Genomic DNA, 20879 nt, shown 5'->3' with positions numbered 1-20879 from the left:
TTGCAGGTACCATGGTTTTGCTCATGGTGTTGGCTATCTGCATACAATGGATAATTTACAATTGTCGCAAATGTTATTTTAATACCGGTGTTGAGGTTTAGCCTTACGTTATGTTTACTGTGAGCTCCCGATGAACTCCCAGGTTGCGTCGTGTTTGATCTCCCACACACTTGTTTATTATCTCTATTTGGAATGTGTTTTGAAGTGGAGATTAAAAACCAACATGGTTTCAGATGTCGAAAAGAAATTTCGGACATTTGTATCGACTCTTGGAATTTTTGGATGGCTTCCATGATGCACAAATTTAAGAATGCCTTCATGCTAACAAAAGTGGCATCGCCCGATGCCACGTGAAAACTTGTGGCGGGGAAAGTGTAGAGGTGGCGTCACATCAGCTCCATCACCAACGGGGTTGGGGTCAATCTACAACGGAGCGATTTTGATATCGTCTCAACTGTTGTAATCAGGCCTGAATTTCGAGTTTTTCTGATTATTCTGGAAATTGAGACCATACGCGTAATATCTATTTTGAGTAGCTAACTTCACGAATAGGCAACTATACATATGTAAATATAAAACTGTTAATCAGGAAGCATGTTTCATTGTTATCCCGGCCCAAAAGTGTAAAGTGTAAGTCTCCAACTCTTGTCCACTATCTCTCTGGGCTCTCTGTTAATGTGTTATGAAGAAGGGCGATTGGCTGAACTGTCGCCTGTGATATATTTCTCGTTTTAAGGCGACGTTATTGACACATGTCACAATCAGAAACTGCGGGGGGAATCCGATGAGCTATGAAGCTCTTTATCCACAGATGCCCAAGTATGGGCGGGTCAAGAAGTTACAACAACAAACAACACAAAAAGACGATAGGAGCGCGAAATATAGAAAATCGTAAGCAGCTCACTAAATATAAATACATAATAAAAATACGTTATTCATATAGGTCTGATTTAACAAGCTTGGGCAAGACAGCAAAACAGAGTCCCAGACCACACCAAGACAACACGCAGTCCCTCAATAAATGTGTTTTTCGTTACATCTATTGACTAAATAATGAACATTTCTCTCATGGTCGACATGGGCAAACATTTGGCACAATTGTATTCCCGTCAATGTAATGCAAAATATACATACAGTTAATGTATATAAACGTACAATAATGTCACGTGCAGGATGTGTATATGTCGTCATGGTTATTTGGATAAAATGTCCAAATACTGTACCTTAAAGTTGTCAATTGGACTCATGTTATTGTGAAATTTTTATTTGTTTTTGGCATTAGAATGAAATATCAAACCTCTTTTTTGTCAGATAACTTAACTCATTACAATCAACAGCCACCACTATAATTTATTACAATATGTACATATTACAGTATTTGGATCAAACGTAACAAATACATATTAAATCAATCATTGGCAATCATGAACGTAAATATTTAGGAGATTCATAATGCAGACAATATTTACCAACTATCTCAAATATATATATATATTTTTTAATACTCAATGCTCACTTAGAACATTTAGAGGCTCTCTATGGCAGTGGCTCCCAAACCTGTGGTGTGCGGACCACAAATCCACGGCAAAGTGGCCTGCGGATCTGTTGCAACAAAAAAAAACATTACCGCCCATTGCACAACGATTTAGATTGTATTCACGACACATCAACATTGGTGGGTAATTGACTTGCAGAGCTTTTAGGGTAATTTTAATTTGGAAAAACATGTTGTTGGCACATTTGGGCCTGCGAACATGTTTGTGGAAGGGTTAGAATTCGTCCGTGACTTGAGAGAGATTGTATACCACCGCTCTCGGTGATTTTGCTATATCTGTACTAATAATTAGTAAACGATATGTGTGAAATGTACAGCCTAAAGGTATTTTGTAAGCGATTGTCGTTGGACATACGAGTGTGCAATAGGGTGCAGTTGGCACAAACTTGTAATTCAGCACTCTGGAGGCACGGATTGGTGAATATCACGACAATGTGAATCTCACAAACCTGTTTGGGCTGCGAGGCGACCAGATGTCAGTGCAGTATAGAAAGTGTGGAATCCCATATGTGTGAACCGCACAAAATGCTTGTGGGTTTCCTACGGGTACTGCGCTTTCCTCCAGCTTGCAAACTCTCACTCATGGCGAATGGCGAGACATCCCGAAACGTGTCTTGAATCTCATTGAGGCTTTGATGAGTAAATACTTGGTATTATTCTCCTGTAAGTAACAAAACAATCTAAGTATACAGGTGTGTGGGTGTGTGTGTGTGCAGGTGTGTGTACAGTGTGTGTGTGTACAGGTGTGTGTGTGTGTGTGCAGCGGTGTCAAGATCGGCCTCAGTGGAGGAGGCTCGTGAAGGACGCTACTGGGTAGTTGGAGGCAGTCGCCCTCCAACAACAACGGAGGGCGGAGGAGCGACGCTCACAACAACGATCGGAGCGCCGGGTGGCTAAAGCACAGCAAGTTGGTACAGTAGGGGGCACAGGTGGTGCATCAGCCAGTCATCTCGGTCATCTCGGTCAGTCGACCCGTGGCACCTGCTGGGTCTGCCCCGTGACCTCCTGCCAGCGGGCGTTCGACACTTCACGTGGCCTCAAGGTGCACTTGGCCTGGCACAAGCGTCGTGGTGACGTCACCGCCACTTAGTGGCGAATGGCGGTTGTTGTTGTTGTGTGTGTGCAGGTGTGTGTAGGGGTGTGTGTGTGTGTACAGGTAAGTGTGTGTGTGTAAGTGTGTGTGTGTGTAAGTGTGTGTGTGTGTACAGCTGTGTACAGGTGTGTGTGTGTAAGTGTGTGTGTGTAAGTGTGTGTGTGTGTAAGTTCGAACATTCCACGTGGCTATCCGCAATGGTTTTTTGTTGTTTCTGGAGGAGCCCCGAGGGTGAAAATTCAATCTCCTGGCTCCGCCAAATGGGGTTTGGCCAGGAGACGTCATAAAAGCCTGACCCCCCGGGGCCTCCGGCACAAGCTTATTTGTTACAGGTTTATGTTTAATTCGTGGTTTAGTGGTGGTTAATTGAAGGTGGAGGGGTTACCAGCCCCTCACACCCGTCCAGAGCCCCCGTTTAGCCACTGTGGTGGTCACAGACGCCATGAGGGGAGAGGCCAATGGGCATTGGCCCTCCCCCCACAGCACTGCCCACGACAGTGTTGCCCGTCCGGCACCGCGAGGAGGTAGGAGGTTGTTTTGCCGGACTACATGCCGGGTCCAAGCAAGAACATCTGCTGGACTACATAGTGACGGACCAGCGGATGCGAACCCATGTCCTTGACACCAGGACCTACCGTGGAGCTGATCTCTCCTCTGACCATCGACTAGTCATCTGTAAGATGCGCCTGCCTTTCTTCCACTCCGGTGGTGGGTGTACACCCAGGATCCCATTCCAACCAAAAGTGGCCTGGTCTCAGTTAGCTGATGAAAGTTGCAAGCGAGAATTTCATCATCGCTTGCAGCTGGGGTTGGCATCGTCCCCCACTCCACCTGATGTCGAGGGGAAATGGGCGAGGTTTAAGACTGTGACTCATGCAGCTGCAATGGCTGCTTTGGGTACGCGGTCCAGACCTCCCCAGAAACCCTGGCTGACAGAGGAGGTGTTCAGGTTAATTGAGAAAAAGCGTCAGGCCCACTCTCATCGCCTACAGCATCCCACGTCAGAGAATGAGGAGGTTTACCGCAGCCTTCGCTCAGAAGTTCGGAGAGCCGTAAGGCGCTGTAAGGATGGGTGGTGGTCGCGGGTTGCTGAGGAGATGGAGTCTGCCTCAGTGGCCCGTGATCACAAATCACTATTTAACTCCATCAAAAAAGTAACCTGCAGCGCCACACCTATTACCATCATTAGAGGAAAAAACGGTGATCCAATCTCCGACCCCCAGGAACAGGTTTGCAGATTTGCTGAGCATTTCTGTGAGGTCCTGGGGGAGGGAAATTCTCTCAGCCAGGAAAACATCATGGCACAAAGTGGTGATAACCCTGCTGAGGCTGCGGTGCCTCAAATATTGGAAGAGGTCACCCCCTGTGAGTGGCTGGCTGAGGTGCCAGCTGTTGAGGAAGTACTGAGGGCGATCCGGAGTCTGAGACCAGGGAAGGCATCGGGCAGAGATGATCTCCCAAGCGAAATGCTGAGGGAGGGTGGCGTTTGTGCACAGACTGCCCTATATGACATCATAACAACAGTCTGGACCACTGGACGGGTTCCGCAGGACTGGAAGGATGCCCTGGTGGTTCCCCTCTTTAAGAAGGGGGACCGTACCGACTGTAACAACTACAGGGGCATCTCACTCCTCAGTGTGCCGGGTAAGGTCCTGGCAAGGATTATTCAACATCGCCTTGCTAGGCACGCTGAGGAGAGGCTTGCGGAGCCCCAATGCGGTTTCAGGAAAGGGCGGTCCTGCACAGATGCCATATTTTCTGTCCGTCTGCTACAGCAGAGGTGTAGGGAATTCCAAAAAGACCTACATCTCTGCTTTATTGACCTGGTCAAGGCCTATGATACCATCAGTAGGCCTGGGCTCTGGGTTGTTCTTCGTGCTTTCGGAGTCCCTGACCCTCTGCTCACGATCATTAAGGACCTTCATGATGGTGAGCGGGCCCGGGTAAAACTACGTGGCCGGGAGTCGGAGCCTTTCCCTGTACACCTTGGGGTGCGACAGGGATGTCCTCTGGCTCCCACATTATTTAACATCTATTTTGACTGCGTAGTTCGTGAAGCCTTCAATAGCTGTACCGGGGGAATTTCCATTTGGTACAGATATAATGGGAGGCTGATCGATGCCCGGGTGCGATCAAGGGATGGCTCCCTATTGGTCAACCACGTTATGTATGCCGATGATTTGGTAATAGCTGCTCACTCAGAGGAGGAGTTGGAGACGCTGCTGCTGAGACTGGAGCGTGCCACTAAGAGGTGGGGCCTTACCATCAGCCCCACCAAAACTAAGCACCTGCCTGGGTATTTTGTACCATCAGACACTCCACCCCCACAACTCCCAATTGGTGATGGGGCAGTTGTGGAGAGAGTGGAGAGTTTCCCATACCTGGGCAGTGTGCTTATGACCGGCTCCAGTCTATCAGCAGAGGTCTCACTCCGAATCAGTCGAGCGGCAATATCTTTTCATCGGTTGCGTAACGCTGTGTGGAAGCTACCTGGTCTGTCGCTCCGCACGAAGCTTCAGGTCTTCTCGGCCACGGTCATTCCCTCCCTTCTCTACGCTTGCGAGACGTGGACCCCCCTGGTGGAGCATCTTCGCCGGTTGGAAACATTTAGGCTGGCCTGCCTACGATCCATCCTGGGTTTAACCAGGCTGGATTGTGTGAGGAGCTCACAAATCCTTGAAAGATCTGGGCAAAGTCCCATCAGTGAGCTCCTCCGGCAGGCAAGGCTGCGTTGGCTGGGTCATGTAGCCCGCATGCCCAGCCACCGCATGCCTAAACAGCTTTTGTTCGGCCGGATCGAGGGGGCTAGACGGGCGCGGCACGGGCTGGAGAAGAGATGGAGTGATGTGGTACAGGAGGACGTGGAGCTGAGTGGACTTGCCGATGACTGGTACCAGCGGTGTCAAGATCGGCCTCAGTGGAGGAGGCTCGTGAAGGACGCTACTGGGCAGTTGGAGGCAGTCGCCCTCCAACAACAACGGAGGGCGGAGGAGCGACGCTCACAACAACGAGCGGAGCGCCGGGTGGCTAAAGCACAGCAAGTTGGCACAGTAGGGGGCACAGGTGGTGCATCAGCCAGTCATCTCGGTCATCTCGGTCAGTCGACCCGTGGCACCTGCTGGGTCTGCCCCGTGACCTCCTGCCAGCGGGCTTTCGACACTTCACGTGGCCTCAAGGTGCACTTGGCCTGGCACAAGCATCGTGGTGACGTCACCGCCACTTAGTGGCGAATGGCGGTTGTTGTTGTTGTTGTTGTGTGTAAGTGTGTGTGTGTGTACAGCTGTGTACAGGTGTGTGTGTGTGTAAGTGTGTGTGTGTGTGTAAGTGTGTGTGTGTGTGTAAGTGTGTGTGTGTGTACAGCTGTGTACAGGTGTGTGTGTGTGTGTAAGTGTGTGTGTGTAAGTGTGTGTGTGTGTGTGTACAAACTTTGCTCATTTTTATGAGTGTGTTATTTGTTCGTCTGCAACTGACATACCTAATACTAGATTCGAAGCTTTTGTGACTGCAGGAATTACTCTTTGGTTCTTTTGGTAAAGTCACGTAGAAAGAAAATAAATTAAATAATAGAATACGACGTTTCGATTGCAACACAAGCAACCGTCATCAGGTACGAATGAATGAGAGAAACAAACATAGCAAACTTAGAAATGTAATGCAATACAACCCAGAGAGTCGGCTAACACATCAGTCAACATCCTACCTGGTTGATTAACGTTCTTCCAAATAATGCTAATTTTGAGATAGAGACAAAACACAAGTAGAGAGAGAACACACAGAGACACACATAGAGGGACACACACATTGACACACACCCTCTCTCTACCTAATATTGTTGGACATTATAAATGATTGCTTGTAACCCAAAGATACAATAATACTGTATTGGTTTTAATAGGCTCTCAACCTGGTAATGTTATACACGGTTTGCAAATAAACTAAATATATATGCAAAGTATACGTAAAGCTGTACCAATCTAATGTCATTTATTTTGACTCACCGTACATGGTAGTCCATATGTCTTGTGACATCCATTTAATCATCTAAAACTTAAGATTTTATTTAAATCAGAAATGAATGGGGAAAATGGTAGAGGTAAATGAGTTGAGGTTCACAAGACATCTGGACCATTCTGTACAGAATGTTATCACCAGAAGTGCTGTATTGCATTATATATAAAATATATATAATGTTTAAATCTGTGTCCTTTTAATGGCTCATGAAAAACATTGCCACGGTGCATTTTAGCGTGTGCGTGTGTATATGTGTAAAATTGAAATTATGCCCAGAAATTAAGGACCATTTTATAGGAGTGTAGGCACTGTTGCAGTAACATTTGAATGTTACTGCAACAGCGATGAGCAGCTTACTATCAAAGTCCATTTGGTCGACTAAATATGGTTAATACGCATACATTACGCATATCAATACCACAATAAAGAACACATCACTTTATGACCCCCGCCCCCCCCCCCTTTAATAGCTTTAACCTTTATACAGAGCGGATTCCCCACTCTCCTTTATCTGCTAGCAACACAATTTAATCTTTACGACCAAATAATTCTCCTTGTTGCAAGAAGAACCCCCCCCCTCCCCCAGATGTCATCCAGACACGTGTAGCTGTGCCGCACAATACAAATAATCACACAAAACCCCCACTTCGTCTTCAGTCTCTGAATTCGCAATCAGTCCCTGGGCCGGTGAAATCATTTGATGCGACTCGTCGATGCGCGCTCAACAACAACAAAACCAAAGCCAAGAGGTCTCGCGGGGTCAGCCTGGACAAGGTCAAAGGTCGCAACCTATTTTGTTCTCGGGGCAGTGACACTTGTATTTTGCCAGCGGATTGGACCATCTGCCCTTTATCGCGGTCCTAACAGCCTACAAACAAGACACGTGGCACGGAAAAGTTTTAACGACTACCGATGTACTCATGTGTGACTCGCGATTGCATTCATGTGCGCGCCTATCCCCCCAGGGCCAGAGCGGAGTAAATGTGGCGGAGGCTTGGTAATGCGCTAGGAACGGGAGAGCCGCTGGCCCTGTGCACGTGCTTGTAACTAATTCTTTCCTGCCCTCATTGTTCCGCTGTCACGTGCCGATATTTCCGTGGCGAGATTTGCCATCGGTTAATTGTTTGAAAGTAGCTTCGCTTGTTGTTGTGCATCATACATAAGAAAGACATGTTAAGACAAATAATTAGAACCGGAATATATAATATTCGCTTTATTTTATTTTGTATTGCTTTGTAGCTCTATGATATTAACAAACAATTTGCACGTTTGTTACTTAATCGAAATACATATTTCGAAATGTGACTGGCATTATGCTCATATGTTGCATTAAAGGGGAGGAAATTACGAATCACTGGGTAAAATGTTACACCTTAATACTGCACATATAAAATGTTATATACGGTCTCTTACAATAAAAAGTTCAACAAAACCTTTCCAATAAGTGTCTTCTTCGATTTAAAGCTTTCGTGACTGCAGGGATTAATCTAAACATAATAATTATTTTATTATGTTTTATTTTTATTATTTTATTATTTCCCTTCTATGTGACTTTACCGAAAGAACTAAGAAGAAGTTTCTTCTTCACAATTATGAACAGTATTTTCATAATAATAATAAAACGATTTGTGTTTTACCAGGTGAGACCCACAGAAGCGACCTGAGCAAAAACGGGTAACTCAACGAAGTGGTTTGTCATGTTCACATTTATAGTAGTCAAATACTCTAAACGCGTGATGTTGATTCTAAATGTGGAGGGAACACCCCGGAGAACCCGGAGAACAATCCACACGACCACGGGAACAGAGACATGAAAACTCCGAATATACAAGCATCAAGGGTCGGGATCAAACCCATGACCTCCTGCATACCAGGTGAGGTAGTTAACATCTCGTCACAGTGGTGCCCCTCCACTATTTCTAAACTGTGTATATCCTGTTCAAATGATGCCTCTAGTTTTGAAGACAAGAATTGCTAGAGAAGGATTAATAGTTCAGCAACAGGCATAATTTAAACAAAGCCCAATTAATACGCATTATTTTACAATCCACCATCAACGGCTTAATAGATGCAAGAATGATACACACAAGGTACAATTTTAGCACTGGCAAATTAATTCCACAAGCGTGTATGTATACACTATTTAGTGAAAAAAGCTCTCACATTGATGCAATGTTTTCCTGGTATTGAAAAAAAAAACCTATACGCATTTAAATTTGAGTGAATAAAGCGAAACCGAAGACGACTATTTCAAAAGTGTAACATTCCACAATCGCGAAGGCAAGTTCGACGAATGAACTTCGCACGCTTGGCAGGAAGCCAGCTTTGCCGATGAAGGTAAACAAGTTTGCACGACGAGGAATGGGCTCCTCTACCTGTCCCAAGCGCGTTACGCCGAATACCCCCCGTGTCAGCAATTCCTGCCAGGCGTGCCTGATGCCTCATCGGCACGCCGCAGCTCCGCCAAAGTACGCAAAGCCCCGGCACGCTTTGCGAACGGTCCTTCTCACAAGCGAGCCTTGTTGACGGGGAAATGTGATCTTAAATTTGGAGCTTTCGTGACTGCAGGAATTACTCTTTGGTTCTTTCGGTAAAGTCACGTGTAAAGATAAAATAATAAATTAAATACTAGCATACGACGTTTCGATTGCAACACAAGCAATCGTCATCAGGTATAAATGAAATAGCAACAACAAAAAATCTAACCAGGAAACTATAGACAGACATATAAGCAGACAGATATCACCAAGATACATAGAGAGAGTAACACAGGCACAGAGAGGGAGATCGTCTCTGTGGCGAGGCCTTAAATAGACAGAGGGGGGGGGGGGCGGGGGCGGAGAGAAGAAGAACCAAAGAGGGAAAATGTGAATATGGGAAAAGCATGTGCCGCATGCACGGGTGTGCTCCTACGAGGCATTTCGTAACCTCCGATGAGCAGGGTTGGCTTTCGTGCGCTTTCAAAGAAGTTCAACATACATACAAACAAGGAATACTGCACCACCTCTTGCAACTCTTGAAAAGATACATTTAGTGGTCTCGTTGTGTTCTCATCTTGTTTGAATAATAAAGGATCTGAACGACTGACTGACATTTTTGCCTTCTGGTTTAATTGTTTTTGTTCGCAGTAATTATAATTGTTTACAATCCACTGCTGGACGAAGTCAGTTATGGGGGTTACTTGACCATACTCGCTGGTCGGTGCGAGTTAGAGAAATTGGGGTGAGAGATGGGGAGGAAGTGGGGGGGGGGGCGCAGGTCTGATTCAGATATTAAGGTACTATCCACCGATTTAACACGTAGGCTTTCGCGACCAATATCATCCATAATAGAGTTTTTTTTGGGTGAGATCGCGTAAATATATAAAAGTGTCGTTAAACCCACCACCACCCGACACAGCCAACTAGTAAGGGTTGTCACGTAAACAGAACGTGCCAATTCGTCACTAATACAGCACCACCAGTGTGTTGGAGAGCCAAGCCACAACATTTACAATCTGAGTACGACGTTTCACCAGTTAGTTAGTTGTAGCTCGTTGTAATTACTGGCGAAACGTCGTACTCAGATTGTAAATGTTGTGTCTTGGCTCTACAACACACCGGTGTGCTGTACTAGTGTACGAATTGCCACGTTCTGTTTACGTGACAACCCTTACTAGTTGGCTGTGTTGGGTGGTGGCGGGTTTTAACGACACATTTATTCATTTACGCGATCTCACCCAAAAAAAACTTTATTATGGACTATCCACCAATGTTTGCTGGAACCGAGTATCAAACTTCGGCTGCTGGGTTCATAGTTCAGTGTGCGAACGACTGTGCTTTTCATTAAGTTGCATTCATTTTATTGTATGTTTTCAAGCTGATAGAAACTACACTTACAGAAGCTCCAAGCAAATCACAGGCTGTGCAATTTAAATTGATGCCGATATGGTTTTCCGTATGAAATGAAAGAAATAACATTATAATTATTTTCACGTTTAAGATGATCGACTGTTTATTTTATTTCGTGAATTAGTTTCATTTCAACGAAGTAAAGAACATTGCTATACATTAAAGGGAGTACTGAAAGTTATTTAAATTAAGCATTTTCTGCATTGTGTAATCATTGTTCCCACAAGGTAAACACTTCTTTCATGCGAAAAAAATCTCATTGAGTTTTCTTACACATTCTAAAATAAATAAATCACCACATTGCAATAACAGGAAATGACAACTGGCACGCCGTTTGTTCAACCATTTTACCACTCGTCTTTAAAAAAACATCAAAACATTATCATTTTCAAATTAATAAAAGCAAAATCAACAATCTTACCAGCTGTCGTAGTTACATCCAACAGGAGCACCAGTTAGCTACATTACTCTTTTTAAGCTAGGCTTGAGGCTGTAACAGGACGTCGATTAAAACAAATAAAACTAACCGTAATTGCCAACTCGAAGCAAGCGGGCCCGTGGCCATTGCGTCCAAATTCGCAACCGGCGCAGCGCAAAGCGAATCGAATGCGCACGAAACATCGCCGCCTTTATAAGGTGGACAAGCCACGGAGGAAATGTTGATGGCTAACAAGCAGCAGTAGAGATATGGCCGGAATGAGTGTGCGACCGATGAAGTCAGCTCCATCTGCTCTAGGATGCTCACCCACACACACACACGCTTGTGTTGTTTTGGGAAGCTAAAAGGGCTTGAGATTCCAGTGCAAGCATATTCCCGCGTCGCAGGCAAACGCGTTACCCGCTGAACCAAATCCACAAGCACGCTCCTTTCCGTGTGGCCGCATTTTATCTTTCAAAACAGCCTGCTGCTGTGGAATATGTGAAAGCTGAAAGCGTATCCGAGTCGTTCGTCGATAATTCGTGCAATCGTAATGTGGCTTTTGTTTTCGCACACCGTCACCGCAGAGCCTCCGTGATCAATTTGGGTTGTTGGAATTTGTAAATATTGTTGGGGGAGGGGGGACTAAATAATATTTTTGTATGTGTATTCCCTGCTGGCACATTGACGGCTGTACTGTATATGGTTGCAACTGAGCTGAAGAGTCATTCAAAGGTATATATGAACCCAATGCAGCATTGTCTATCGTATCAATAAATTCATGTGTCGTATGCTTTTTCATTTCATTGAGAATAAAAGTAATCTGCTGAGAAACAAAAAGGTGAGCTAGGTAAGGGAATTGGTATTGTTACATCCCAATGGCACATTGACCACTGTATATCATTGTAACGGAGCTGCACCGTCGTGTGGATTTCGTTTAGCAAATACAGATTTGAAAAAATTAACCCATAAAAACAAAGTTTTTCACTATAAATCCTTTATATGCGTGGCGGCTAGAGTCCTCTCGTCCTCTGGCTTGAGATGGCTGCCACCTATGGGTCAGATGATTGCCTGCCACCATTAAGCAATTGGTAATTAAATATAAAAAAAAATTCCTAAAAAGTGTAAAGTTATGGGAAAAATTTTTCACGAAAATAAATTGTCACGCACAACGAGTCTGTGTGCAAAATGTCAGCTCGATTGGATCACGGGAAGTGGGTTAAAAAACGACCGAAAGATTTGCACGGTCGTAAGCGCGTAAGCAAGCAAGCAAGTGAACTTAATATAAAGGATTTTAAAAGTGAGCCTTGAACAGAGTTAGGTGTTGTAGGAGGGGTCAATCCATATCTGTGCACAGTCTGCTTTGAACAAGGCCCATTGCCCAAAACGTCACCTATTGCCTATTTCATTATTTTAAGGGAGTGTTATTAACTAATGAGTTTCAGTTTTTCTGGACTGTGTCTGCACATTTCGGCCCCTTTCATATGGAACAGACGGCATTTGGACCGGCTGGAGTGCCACCACTTTACCCCACCACTAGTAATCTAAATAATCTACCAAGCCACGGTGTAACAAACCCTGCCCCTAGGAAGGCAGAAACCACAGCTCACGATGAAACCCTGTCCACGGTCTCTGCTGCCTTGACTGAAAGGTGAGCCACACTGTCTCTGAAATATGAGTCAGCCTCTATGAGATCAATGTCTACACGGTGTGCTGTACGCCTTCGCTCATATCCATTTCACGATAGTACAGCGACTGCAGATATTTTAAAAAAATTTCATTTAAAGCAAACGCTTGAAGGACATACAATACATACTCTCAATATGGACTCACTCATTCATGACTAAATATATGACCAATGGTTTAAATGTATATATTAACACTGTTTTAGGAAAATCGCAACTCATCCAACAATTGTGTCGTCGTTGCATACGACAAGCGTTAATTTTACAACAATTTAATTAAGTTAAAGAGCCTTGAGTATTACTTTGTTGGAATGACCCAACCTCCACAGCAGAGCTTAACTGAAAAACAAACTGGTGGCACTTTGGTTTATATTTATGAGTACACAAAGTACGTGAATTAGAGATGACTACTGGAACAAATCAACGTAACTCAGCACTTCTTAGTTGATTTACAAACAGAGCGTTCTTGGCAGTCGAAAGCATATTTAAATAATTATACGTAACTCATAATCATTTTTATTATTGTGGCAGCTCTTTGTTAATCCATTACTGAATAAAGACCTTCCCACCTTGAGTCAATCATGGACCTAGTTGTATCATATATCAGGGCCTGTCTTGGCTCCTCCCACCCTCAACCATTATATATACAAGGACTGTTGTCTTGGAATTTCTCTTACTTGATACAGCTATCGTGCTGTGACGGTTCCACCTGAAGACGGAAGCTTGTGTTGCCTCTGAAACGTCGTGATTTTTATTTTATTTCTATTTTACTTTTATTAATTTTAATTTTAATTGTTTACCTACGTGACTTTACCAAAAACCTTAGAATATCAATCCTTGCAGTCACGAAAGCTTCAAATCTAGAATTCAAATCTAGAAGCAACGTGTCCTTCACATATCCATCTCTCCACATAAATAAAAAAAATATATTTTTTTGGGCTGTTACATTTTTTTTACCAAGTCCCACTGTGACAAAAAGCTATTTTTCATAAGCCACCTGGCCACAAACGATAGCTGAACGTCGTGGCTTATCATCTGGAAATGTATAGCAGCCAAATACTCCGGACTCGTGTTTCTAAATGTGGAGGGAAAAACCGAAAGACCCAGAGAAAACCCCACGTGACCGCGGGGAGAAGATGCAAACTCAGGGTCAGGATTGAACCTACGGCCTCTTGTAGACTAGGCGAAGCAGTTAACACCTCGCCATCATCCGCACAGCCGTCCTGGAGTGCATACCTTCAGACACTACTCTTAAAAAGTATGCACTCTCAGAAGGCCGTGCGTCTGATGGATTGTGCGAGAAAACTTGTATTTGTTTACTTGAAGAGACGGTTGTGTGAAGGATACGTATTGTCCGCTTGTTTATTTTGTTATTTATAGCCTCCATAACGACGCTCATGATGATTTTCAGTCACATCAGATTTGTGAAAGTGGCCACTCATGACCAGTTGTAGGTAGCACTCACTACTGATGTTAGCCATGACCAGGAATCAATCTCAGGAATCATAGCTGCTCAGGGTGCTAACTAACCACTGTGCCACCTCTCCACCGCTTGTTATATGGTGCTCCATGTTGAACTACCACAGGTGGCGTCACCCTGCTGCTGCTCTCACCATTCTGGCGAATTGCCCGATGATGCTGGATGCAATTACCAGCGAAACGTCGTGCTGCTCAAAAATTGTAAATGTTGTGGTTTCACTCTTCAACACACCGGTGGGCTAAAGTAGTGAACTATTTGTCTTTTGTCAACGTGACACTTTTTTGCTGATTGGCCGTGTCGGGTGGTGGAGGGTTACGCCACATTTATAAATAACGCGATCTAAACCCAAAAACGTTTATTATGAATAATATTAGTCGCGAAAGCCTACGTGTTAAACTACCACAGGTAAAGTTTACAACTGTTTTTGCTTCATTACCTTACATGTTAGAATTGCACGCGGGTTTTAGAAACAATATCATCTTCAATAGACTTATGAAGTGATAAACAAGCAAACGGTTAACAGAGTAATTTCCCCATTGAAACCTCATTTGTCAGTAAAATGGTGTAAATGCTTACCCCGAGCTCTCATACTCTGATGGTGCATTGTCTTTGAGTTGTGCGCCTTTTGGCGTCATCTGGTCCAACCCATGTGAGACTAGGCTCTCAGGAAAGCTGTCTCGGGTGTGGACCAATCAACTTCAAGGACGGTGCATACATTATCAGAGTTATGTTTTATGTTTGCATTATGACTGCAGGTATTGTGGTCTATGCAAACATGACTCCTTGTAAAAAGGTGTCAGTTTTGTTGCCAGATAGAAGGGTAAAAAAACAATTATCAGAGTAATTTCCACTGAAATAACACGCGTCACGGCTACATTACGTAACTGTATACAGTAGTCGTTTTAGTATCCTGCAGTGGAAACTTTTAATCACACGCTGACGTTTGGCGGACCTAGTGTGGCATTTGCATCGTACTGGACCTGTCCTCTTCACCACATCCTTCCCATGCACGTCCAAATAGCACGTTTGGCTACGTACGATGTGAAAAAAGCTCAATGTACAAACATGCATGCTGTTCTCCCCCTATAATTAGTGGGTTTGGCTATGTGTGGCCCAGAGGGTGTCTGAGGCATTATACAATTAGAGTGCAACTTGCTTATTAAATTATATTCCCTTGAAATTGTGGCATATTCTGACCAATAATTTAATATTTCGACGTGAGTGCCACATTCCATTTAACCTCAGCACAAATTAAGCTTCCCTGGGAAGAAATCATTTTGGCTAAAAACAGCAGACTTTGACAAAAAAAATGTTGATGAATGCAATTATGTTCGAGTATTAATTTTACACGACTATTGAGGTTAATATAATACATTTGGACAAAATAATTTGTTGTGTGTTGTTTTAATCTTCGGCTCAAAGGAATAAATATTTATACAAGTTTTGTTTGAGTTTTTTTTCATTCTAAACAAATCTGTGATGTCATTAATGAAAACCACTATTAAAAACCTCTTTAATTCAAGCATATCCAGCTTAGATGTACTTTTAATTATAGAAGCCAAATGGAATGGTCTTGAAATGCTCTTCGCTGTCTCACGTTCTTTTGTCCTTCGTAATTTGAAAATCCCCTACCTTAAAGCATGGCAATTACTGTCATTTACACTCCAAAAACACTTACACAGCCCGTTCTTTAAACAGCCCCATTAATAACAGTAATGAAGCTTTACGAGTTTCAGGGCAAGTATACTTTTACGACGCTACCCACGTCGATCCAAGTGTAGATACTCCATTCATTACAAATGACCCTCTTATTGGCATCACAACAGGTTATTGAATATATTATACAGGGCAGAGTGTCAAACTGTTTACCGCGTTTAATGGGTTTGGTGGGGGCTGTGGAGAGGACCCTGAAATACAGTAGAACCTCGGAGATGGAACGCACCAGAACTCGAACAAATCGGTGTTCGAACGATATTTCCGAACATTTTTTGCCCAGGAAACCGAACGAAATTCGGAGGTCGAACGGGGCAATCGCGACTTGAAAGAACCTGTACGGCTGAGACGCGTATGGCCAGCGTGCATGACGCTTGCCCAGACAAAGGTTTTACTACCTCCTCCTCCTCACCACCTTCCACTCAAGCCATCAACTCTCCTTACTACAGGTAAAGTGAAGTTCAATATTTCATTTATTCCATATATTTATTGTGTTTCTTGTTTTTTTTATGCTTTTATGCATGTAATTACTGTAAACTTCGTGTAAAAATGCTTTATAATGAGAGATTTATTGTGTGTCTGGAACCAATTAATGTCATTTACATTAATTCCTATGGGGAAAATTAATTCGGTGTTCGAACAAATCGGTGTTCGAATGGCCTTCTGGAACGAATCAAGTTCGATCTCCGGGGTACCACTGTAAAATGTTTTCTCTCTTATTCTACGAGGCCTCCCTATTATTTCATCGGGGTATCTATAAACAGACCGTACTGTGTATATAGAATTTGGATGTATGAGTGGATCTTTGGCACACATAACAACACGGGGGTTAAGTGCGACCAATGAATGCTCTCGTTGGTACACATGTCAGCCGGCCATGCCACTTCAGAGCAGTAGAGTGAATATTGAAAAAAAACAATTTTAATATATAAAATGTCGCATTCCTTGTAAAAATGCAGTGACTTGTGCTCCTTGAGCGCGCCTGCAATGTCAAAACATTCCTCCCAGCGTCAGCCGCAGCCTTGAAGGACCCCTCCCGCAAGGACGAAGCAAAGGGGGGGACAGTGGTTCGCGTGCCCGGGAATGGTGCCAAAAGCCAGAAGCAGCGAGACCTGCATGCATCCACAAGTTATTCACAGAGTGCCCTGAACTTGGTTTCCCCCCCCCCCCTCCCTGTAATGCATGACATGAAATTAAACGATGAAATATCGCGTCTGAGAATAATACGTTCAAATATATATAAAGTGTCAAGTGCAGAACTCGCATTATTATCCGTGATCCTATTATGAACGGCTCCTATTATTTTTCCATTTAAAGCTTTCGTGACTGCAGGGATTCATCTTCTTGGTTCTTTCGGTAAAGTCACGTAGAATGGAAATAATAAAATAATACAAATTAAACATAACCAGTCTTCAGACTCTTCAGACTCTGTCTTCCCGACAGACCTGGTCTTCACCTGGTCTTCACCTGAGGACGGCTGCTTGCGTTGTGGCCGAAACGTCGTGAGAATTATTTTATTATGCTTTATTTTTATTATTTTATTATTTCCCTTCTACGTGACTTTACCGAAAGAACCAAGAAGATGACTCCTATTATGCGCGTGAGCTCTACGTTCTGTGAAAAATCCTACCATCCATGTCCGTATCCTTCCTCATTCGCAATTTTTCCCATCCTGCTTTGTAGAATATATTCTGATTATCCATACATTTAGCACAGCTAAGAGGAGTTCATCGGAAAATTTGCCCTGAGTATGCATAAGTTTTCCCACAGATCCTAAGAAATACCTAAAATGTGCCCCCCACATCACCACAGCAGAGAGGAGCTCTCCTGTATCACATAAATAAACTAATGTATTTAAATAATGCATGACCCGGCAGGTTTACATGTCTAAAGATGAGCATGTTATATATATAGTTTGTCAGGCTTTTTAGTTTCACTTTGTGGTTGCCTTCCATGGCTTCATTAGATCATTCATCGGGACCACTGTCTTAACTAAGATTGCTTTCTCTGACTGAATAGTAACAGCTCAGTCATGAATAAAGCATGCGTCACAAAGGCACAGGTCAATAAGATCATAAGATGCACACTGTGCAGTGCATATATGCATTTCCGCGTCTCATGTAATACAATTATTTTAGCTGGCATGCATAAGAAGACACGCTTCACATCAAAACATTTGACGTCTAAATACCCAATCAAATTATCGCAAGTTCACAGAGTTTCGAGACAACAGTGCTCACCATCGTCAGCAATATTTGCTCACAAAGCAATCAATAAAACGGACGCACGCGCAGAGCCTCAATGCAACATCAATAGGTTGAACATCTTAGAGAGAGTAATTTATCCTTATTAAGAGGTGAATTTCGGAGAGTGTCTTTCATCGTCAAAAACATTTTGCAGAGAGCTACGGGCCAGCGGACACCCAAACTGATCCGCGAGCGGCGCGACTTCACACCGACTGTCGCGTTCTGTCAAAACCATATTTTTTTTACCGCAATTAAACTCAAATCGCTAGAATATTACCTTTGTCGCGCGAGTTGCATGTTGCGCTCGCGACCACGCAACTGTTGAAGATTTGCAGAGTGTCATTTTATTCCGGCAAAAAAAACCCACCATCTTCTTGGTTCTTTCGGTAAAGTCACGTAGAAGGGAAATAATAAAATAACACAAATATAACATAATAAAATACAATTCTCACGACGTTGCGGCCACAACGCAAGCAGCCGTCGTCAGGTGAAGAACAGGTCTGTCGGAAAGACAGCGTCTGAAACTTTTCCGACAGACCTGTTCTTCACCTGACGACGGCTGCTTGCGTTGTCGCCGAAACGTCGTGAGAATTGTATGTTATTATGTTTTATTATTTTATCATTTCCCTTCTACGTAACTTTACAGAAAGAACCAAGAAGATGAATCCCTGCAGTCACGAAAGCTTTCAATTGAAAAAAACACCACCACTTACGCTTCAAAAATCAAACAAACAGCAGCAGCAGCAACACCATACCTCGAGATACATCGTAGTGGTCTCCAGCCCACGCTCCCGTGTCGAGGAGCAATTTGGAGGCCGCACTTTGCACACTCCCCGATGGCCTGCATCAAAATGTCACCGGGAGATCTTCGCGCAGCCGTCTTTAGCTATGCGCGACGTAATGAATTATACATGGAGCCCGTTTAAATAATGAAACACTTGCACGGCGACTCTCGCGTTACGGAATTTAACTTTAACGTGATCACACGTGGTAAGGGTGCTCAATGAAAGCCGTGTGAAATCAAACCACTTTTCTCGCGCTCGTCACTTTGTTGCGTTTCATACGAGTCCCATGATCGTCAACAGCCAGGGCTGCAATTGCTTTGCTCACACCACTGCTGATGGAAGGCCCTTCACAAAAAGGAAGGTCTAAAGCCCCTCTAGAGCAGTGGTTCTTAAGCTGGGGTGCACGGCACCCTCTGGAGCTGCGAGACGTGGCCGGATGGTTTTTAGAAGGTAAATCGTCGAAATACCTAAATTAAGCAAGGGCAGCTACTTTGTTTCATGAAGCCTAGATATGTATTAACATTATATAAGAAAACAATACTATTGAGAATCAAAGGGGTGCAATTTTGCAGTGAAGACTAAGAACCACTGCTTTAGATGCACGCATCGTCACGACTTAGGGTAACTGATTATAGTGTCTGAAAACTAGCACAATTAGTTGTTTTTTTATGATTCTGCAACTACTTAGTATCTTCTCTTGGTGAGCCAGAGTAATGTGGGAAAGGGCATGATCATACTTCACCACACTGGTAGGTAGTGGGGGTTGGCAAGGATAATGTTTCACTCACACAGAGGTAACCCCCAAGACCACCACCTAGAATATGAATTATTTAACAACAAAAAACCCGCTGACATTACTCATTCGTCACAGTAGATGGCAATTCAAATACTTGCAGAAAGTATATATTTGTGTACTTATTGGTTCTTTCGGTAAAGTCACGTATGTAGAAATAAAATTACATTAAAATAGATCTCGACGTTTTGAACGCAACACAAGCGCTCGTCCTCAGGTGAAAATTACATAAACCACACAGTGAAGGAACACACAGAGGGACATCACACACAGATCACACAGAGGGACATCGCACACAGAGCACACATCACACACAGAGAGACATCACACACAGAGCACACAGAGGGATATCACACACAGAGGGACATCACACACAGAGAGACATCACACACAGAGAGACATCACACACAGAGCACACAGAGACATCACACACTGAGCACACAGAGGGACATCACACACAGAGGGACATCACACACAGAGCACACAGAGAGACATCACACACAGAGAGACATCACACACAGAGCACACAGAGACATCACACACAGAGCACACAGAGGGACATCACACACAGAGGGACATCACACAAAGAGCACACAGAGAGACATCACACACAGAGAGACATCACACACAGAGCACACAGAGACATCACACACAGAGCACACAGAGGGACATGACACACAAAGCACACAGAGGGACATGACACACAGAGCACACAGAGAGACATCACACACAAAGCACACAGAGAGACATCACACACAAAGCACACAGAGGGACATGACACACAAAGCACGCAGAGGGACATCACACACAGAGCACACAGAGAGACATCACACACAGAGGGACATCACACACAGAAGGACATGACACACAGAGCACACAGAGGGACATCACACACAGAGCACACAGAGAGACATCACACACAGAGGGACATCACACACAGAGCACACAGAGAGACATCACACACAGAGGGACATCACACACAGAGCACACAGAGGGACATGCCACACAGAACACACAGAGGGACATCACACACAGAGCACACAGAGAGACATCACACACAGAGGGACATCACACACAGAGCACACAGAGGGACATCACACACAGAGGGACATCATACACAGAGCACACAGAGGAACATCACACACAGAGAGACATCACACACAGAGAGGCATCACACACAGAGCACACAGAGGGACATCACACACAGAGA

The 20879-nt window shown here is 44.0% G+C and overlaps 1 protein-coding gene across 1 annotated transcript in view; it reads right to left on the bottom strand.

Moving 5' to 3' along the window:
• LOC133348501 (unconventional myosin-Ic-like) overlaps nt 1-18932 on the bottom strand; it is a 95137-nt gene extending 76205 nt beyond the window's left edge. Inside the window, exon 1 of the mRNA XM_061561343.1 lies at nt 18847-18932. Within this exon, the coding sequence (XP_061417327.1) occupies nt 18847-18858 (12 nt within the window). The 5' untranslated portion in view covers nt 18859-18932. The remainder of the gene's footprint in view (nt 1-18846) is intronic.
• Between the last annotated feature and the right edge of the window lie 1947 nt (nt 18933-20879).

This window comes from Lethenteron reissneri, chromosome 27, assembly GCF_015708825.2.
Source record: "Lethenteron reissneri isolate LAM-NWPU_2019-01 chromosome 27, ASM1570882v1, whole genome shotgun sequence".
Taxonomy (NCBI): domain Eukaryota; kingdom Metazoa; phylum Chordata; class Hyperoartia; order Petromyzontiformes; family Petromyzontidae; genus Lethenteron; species Lethenteron reissneri.
This window is presented reverse-complemented; position numbering and strand designations above follow the sequence as displayed.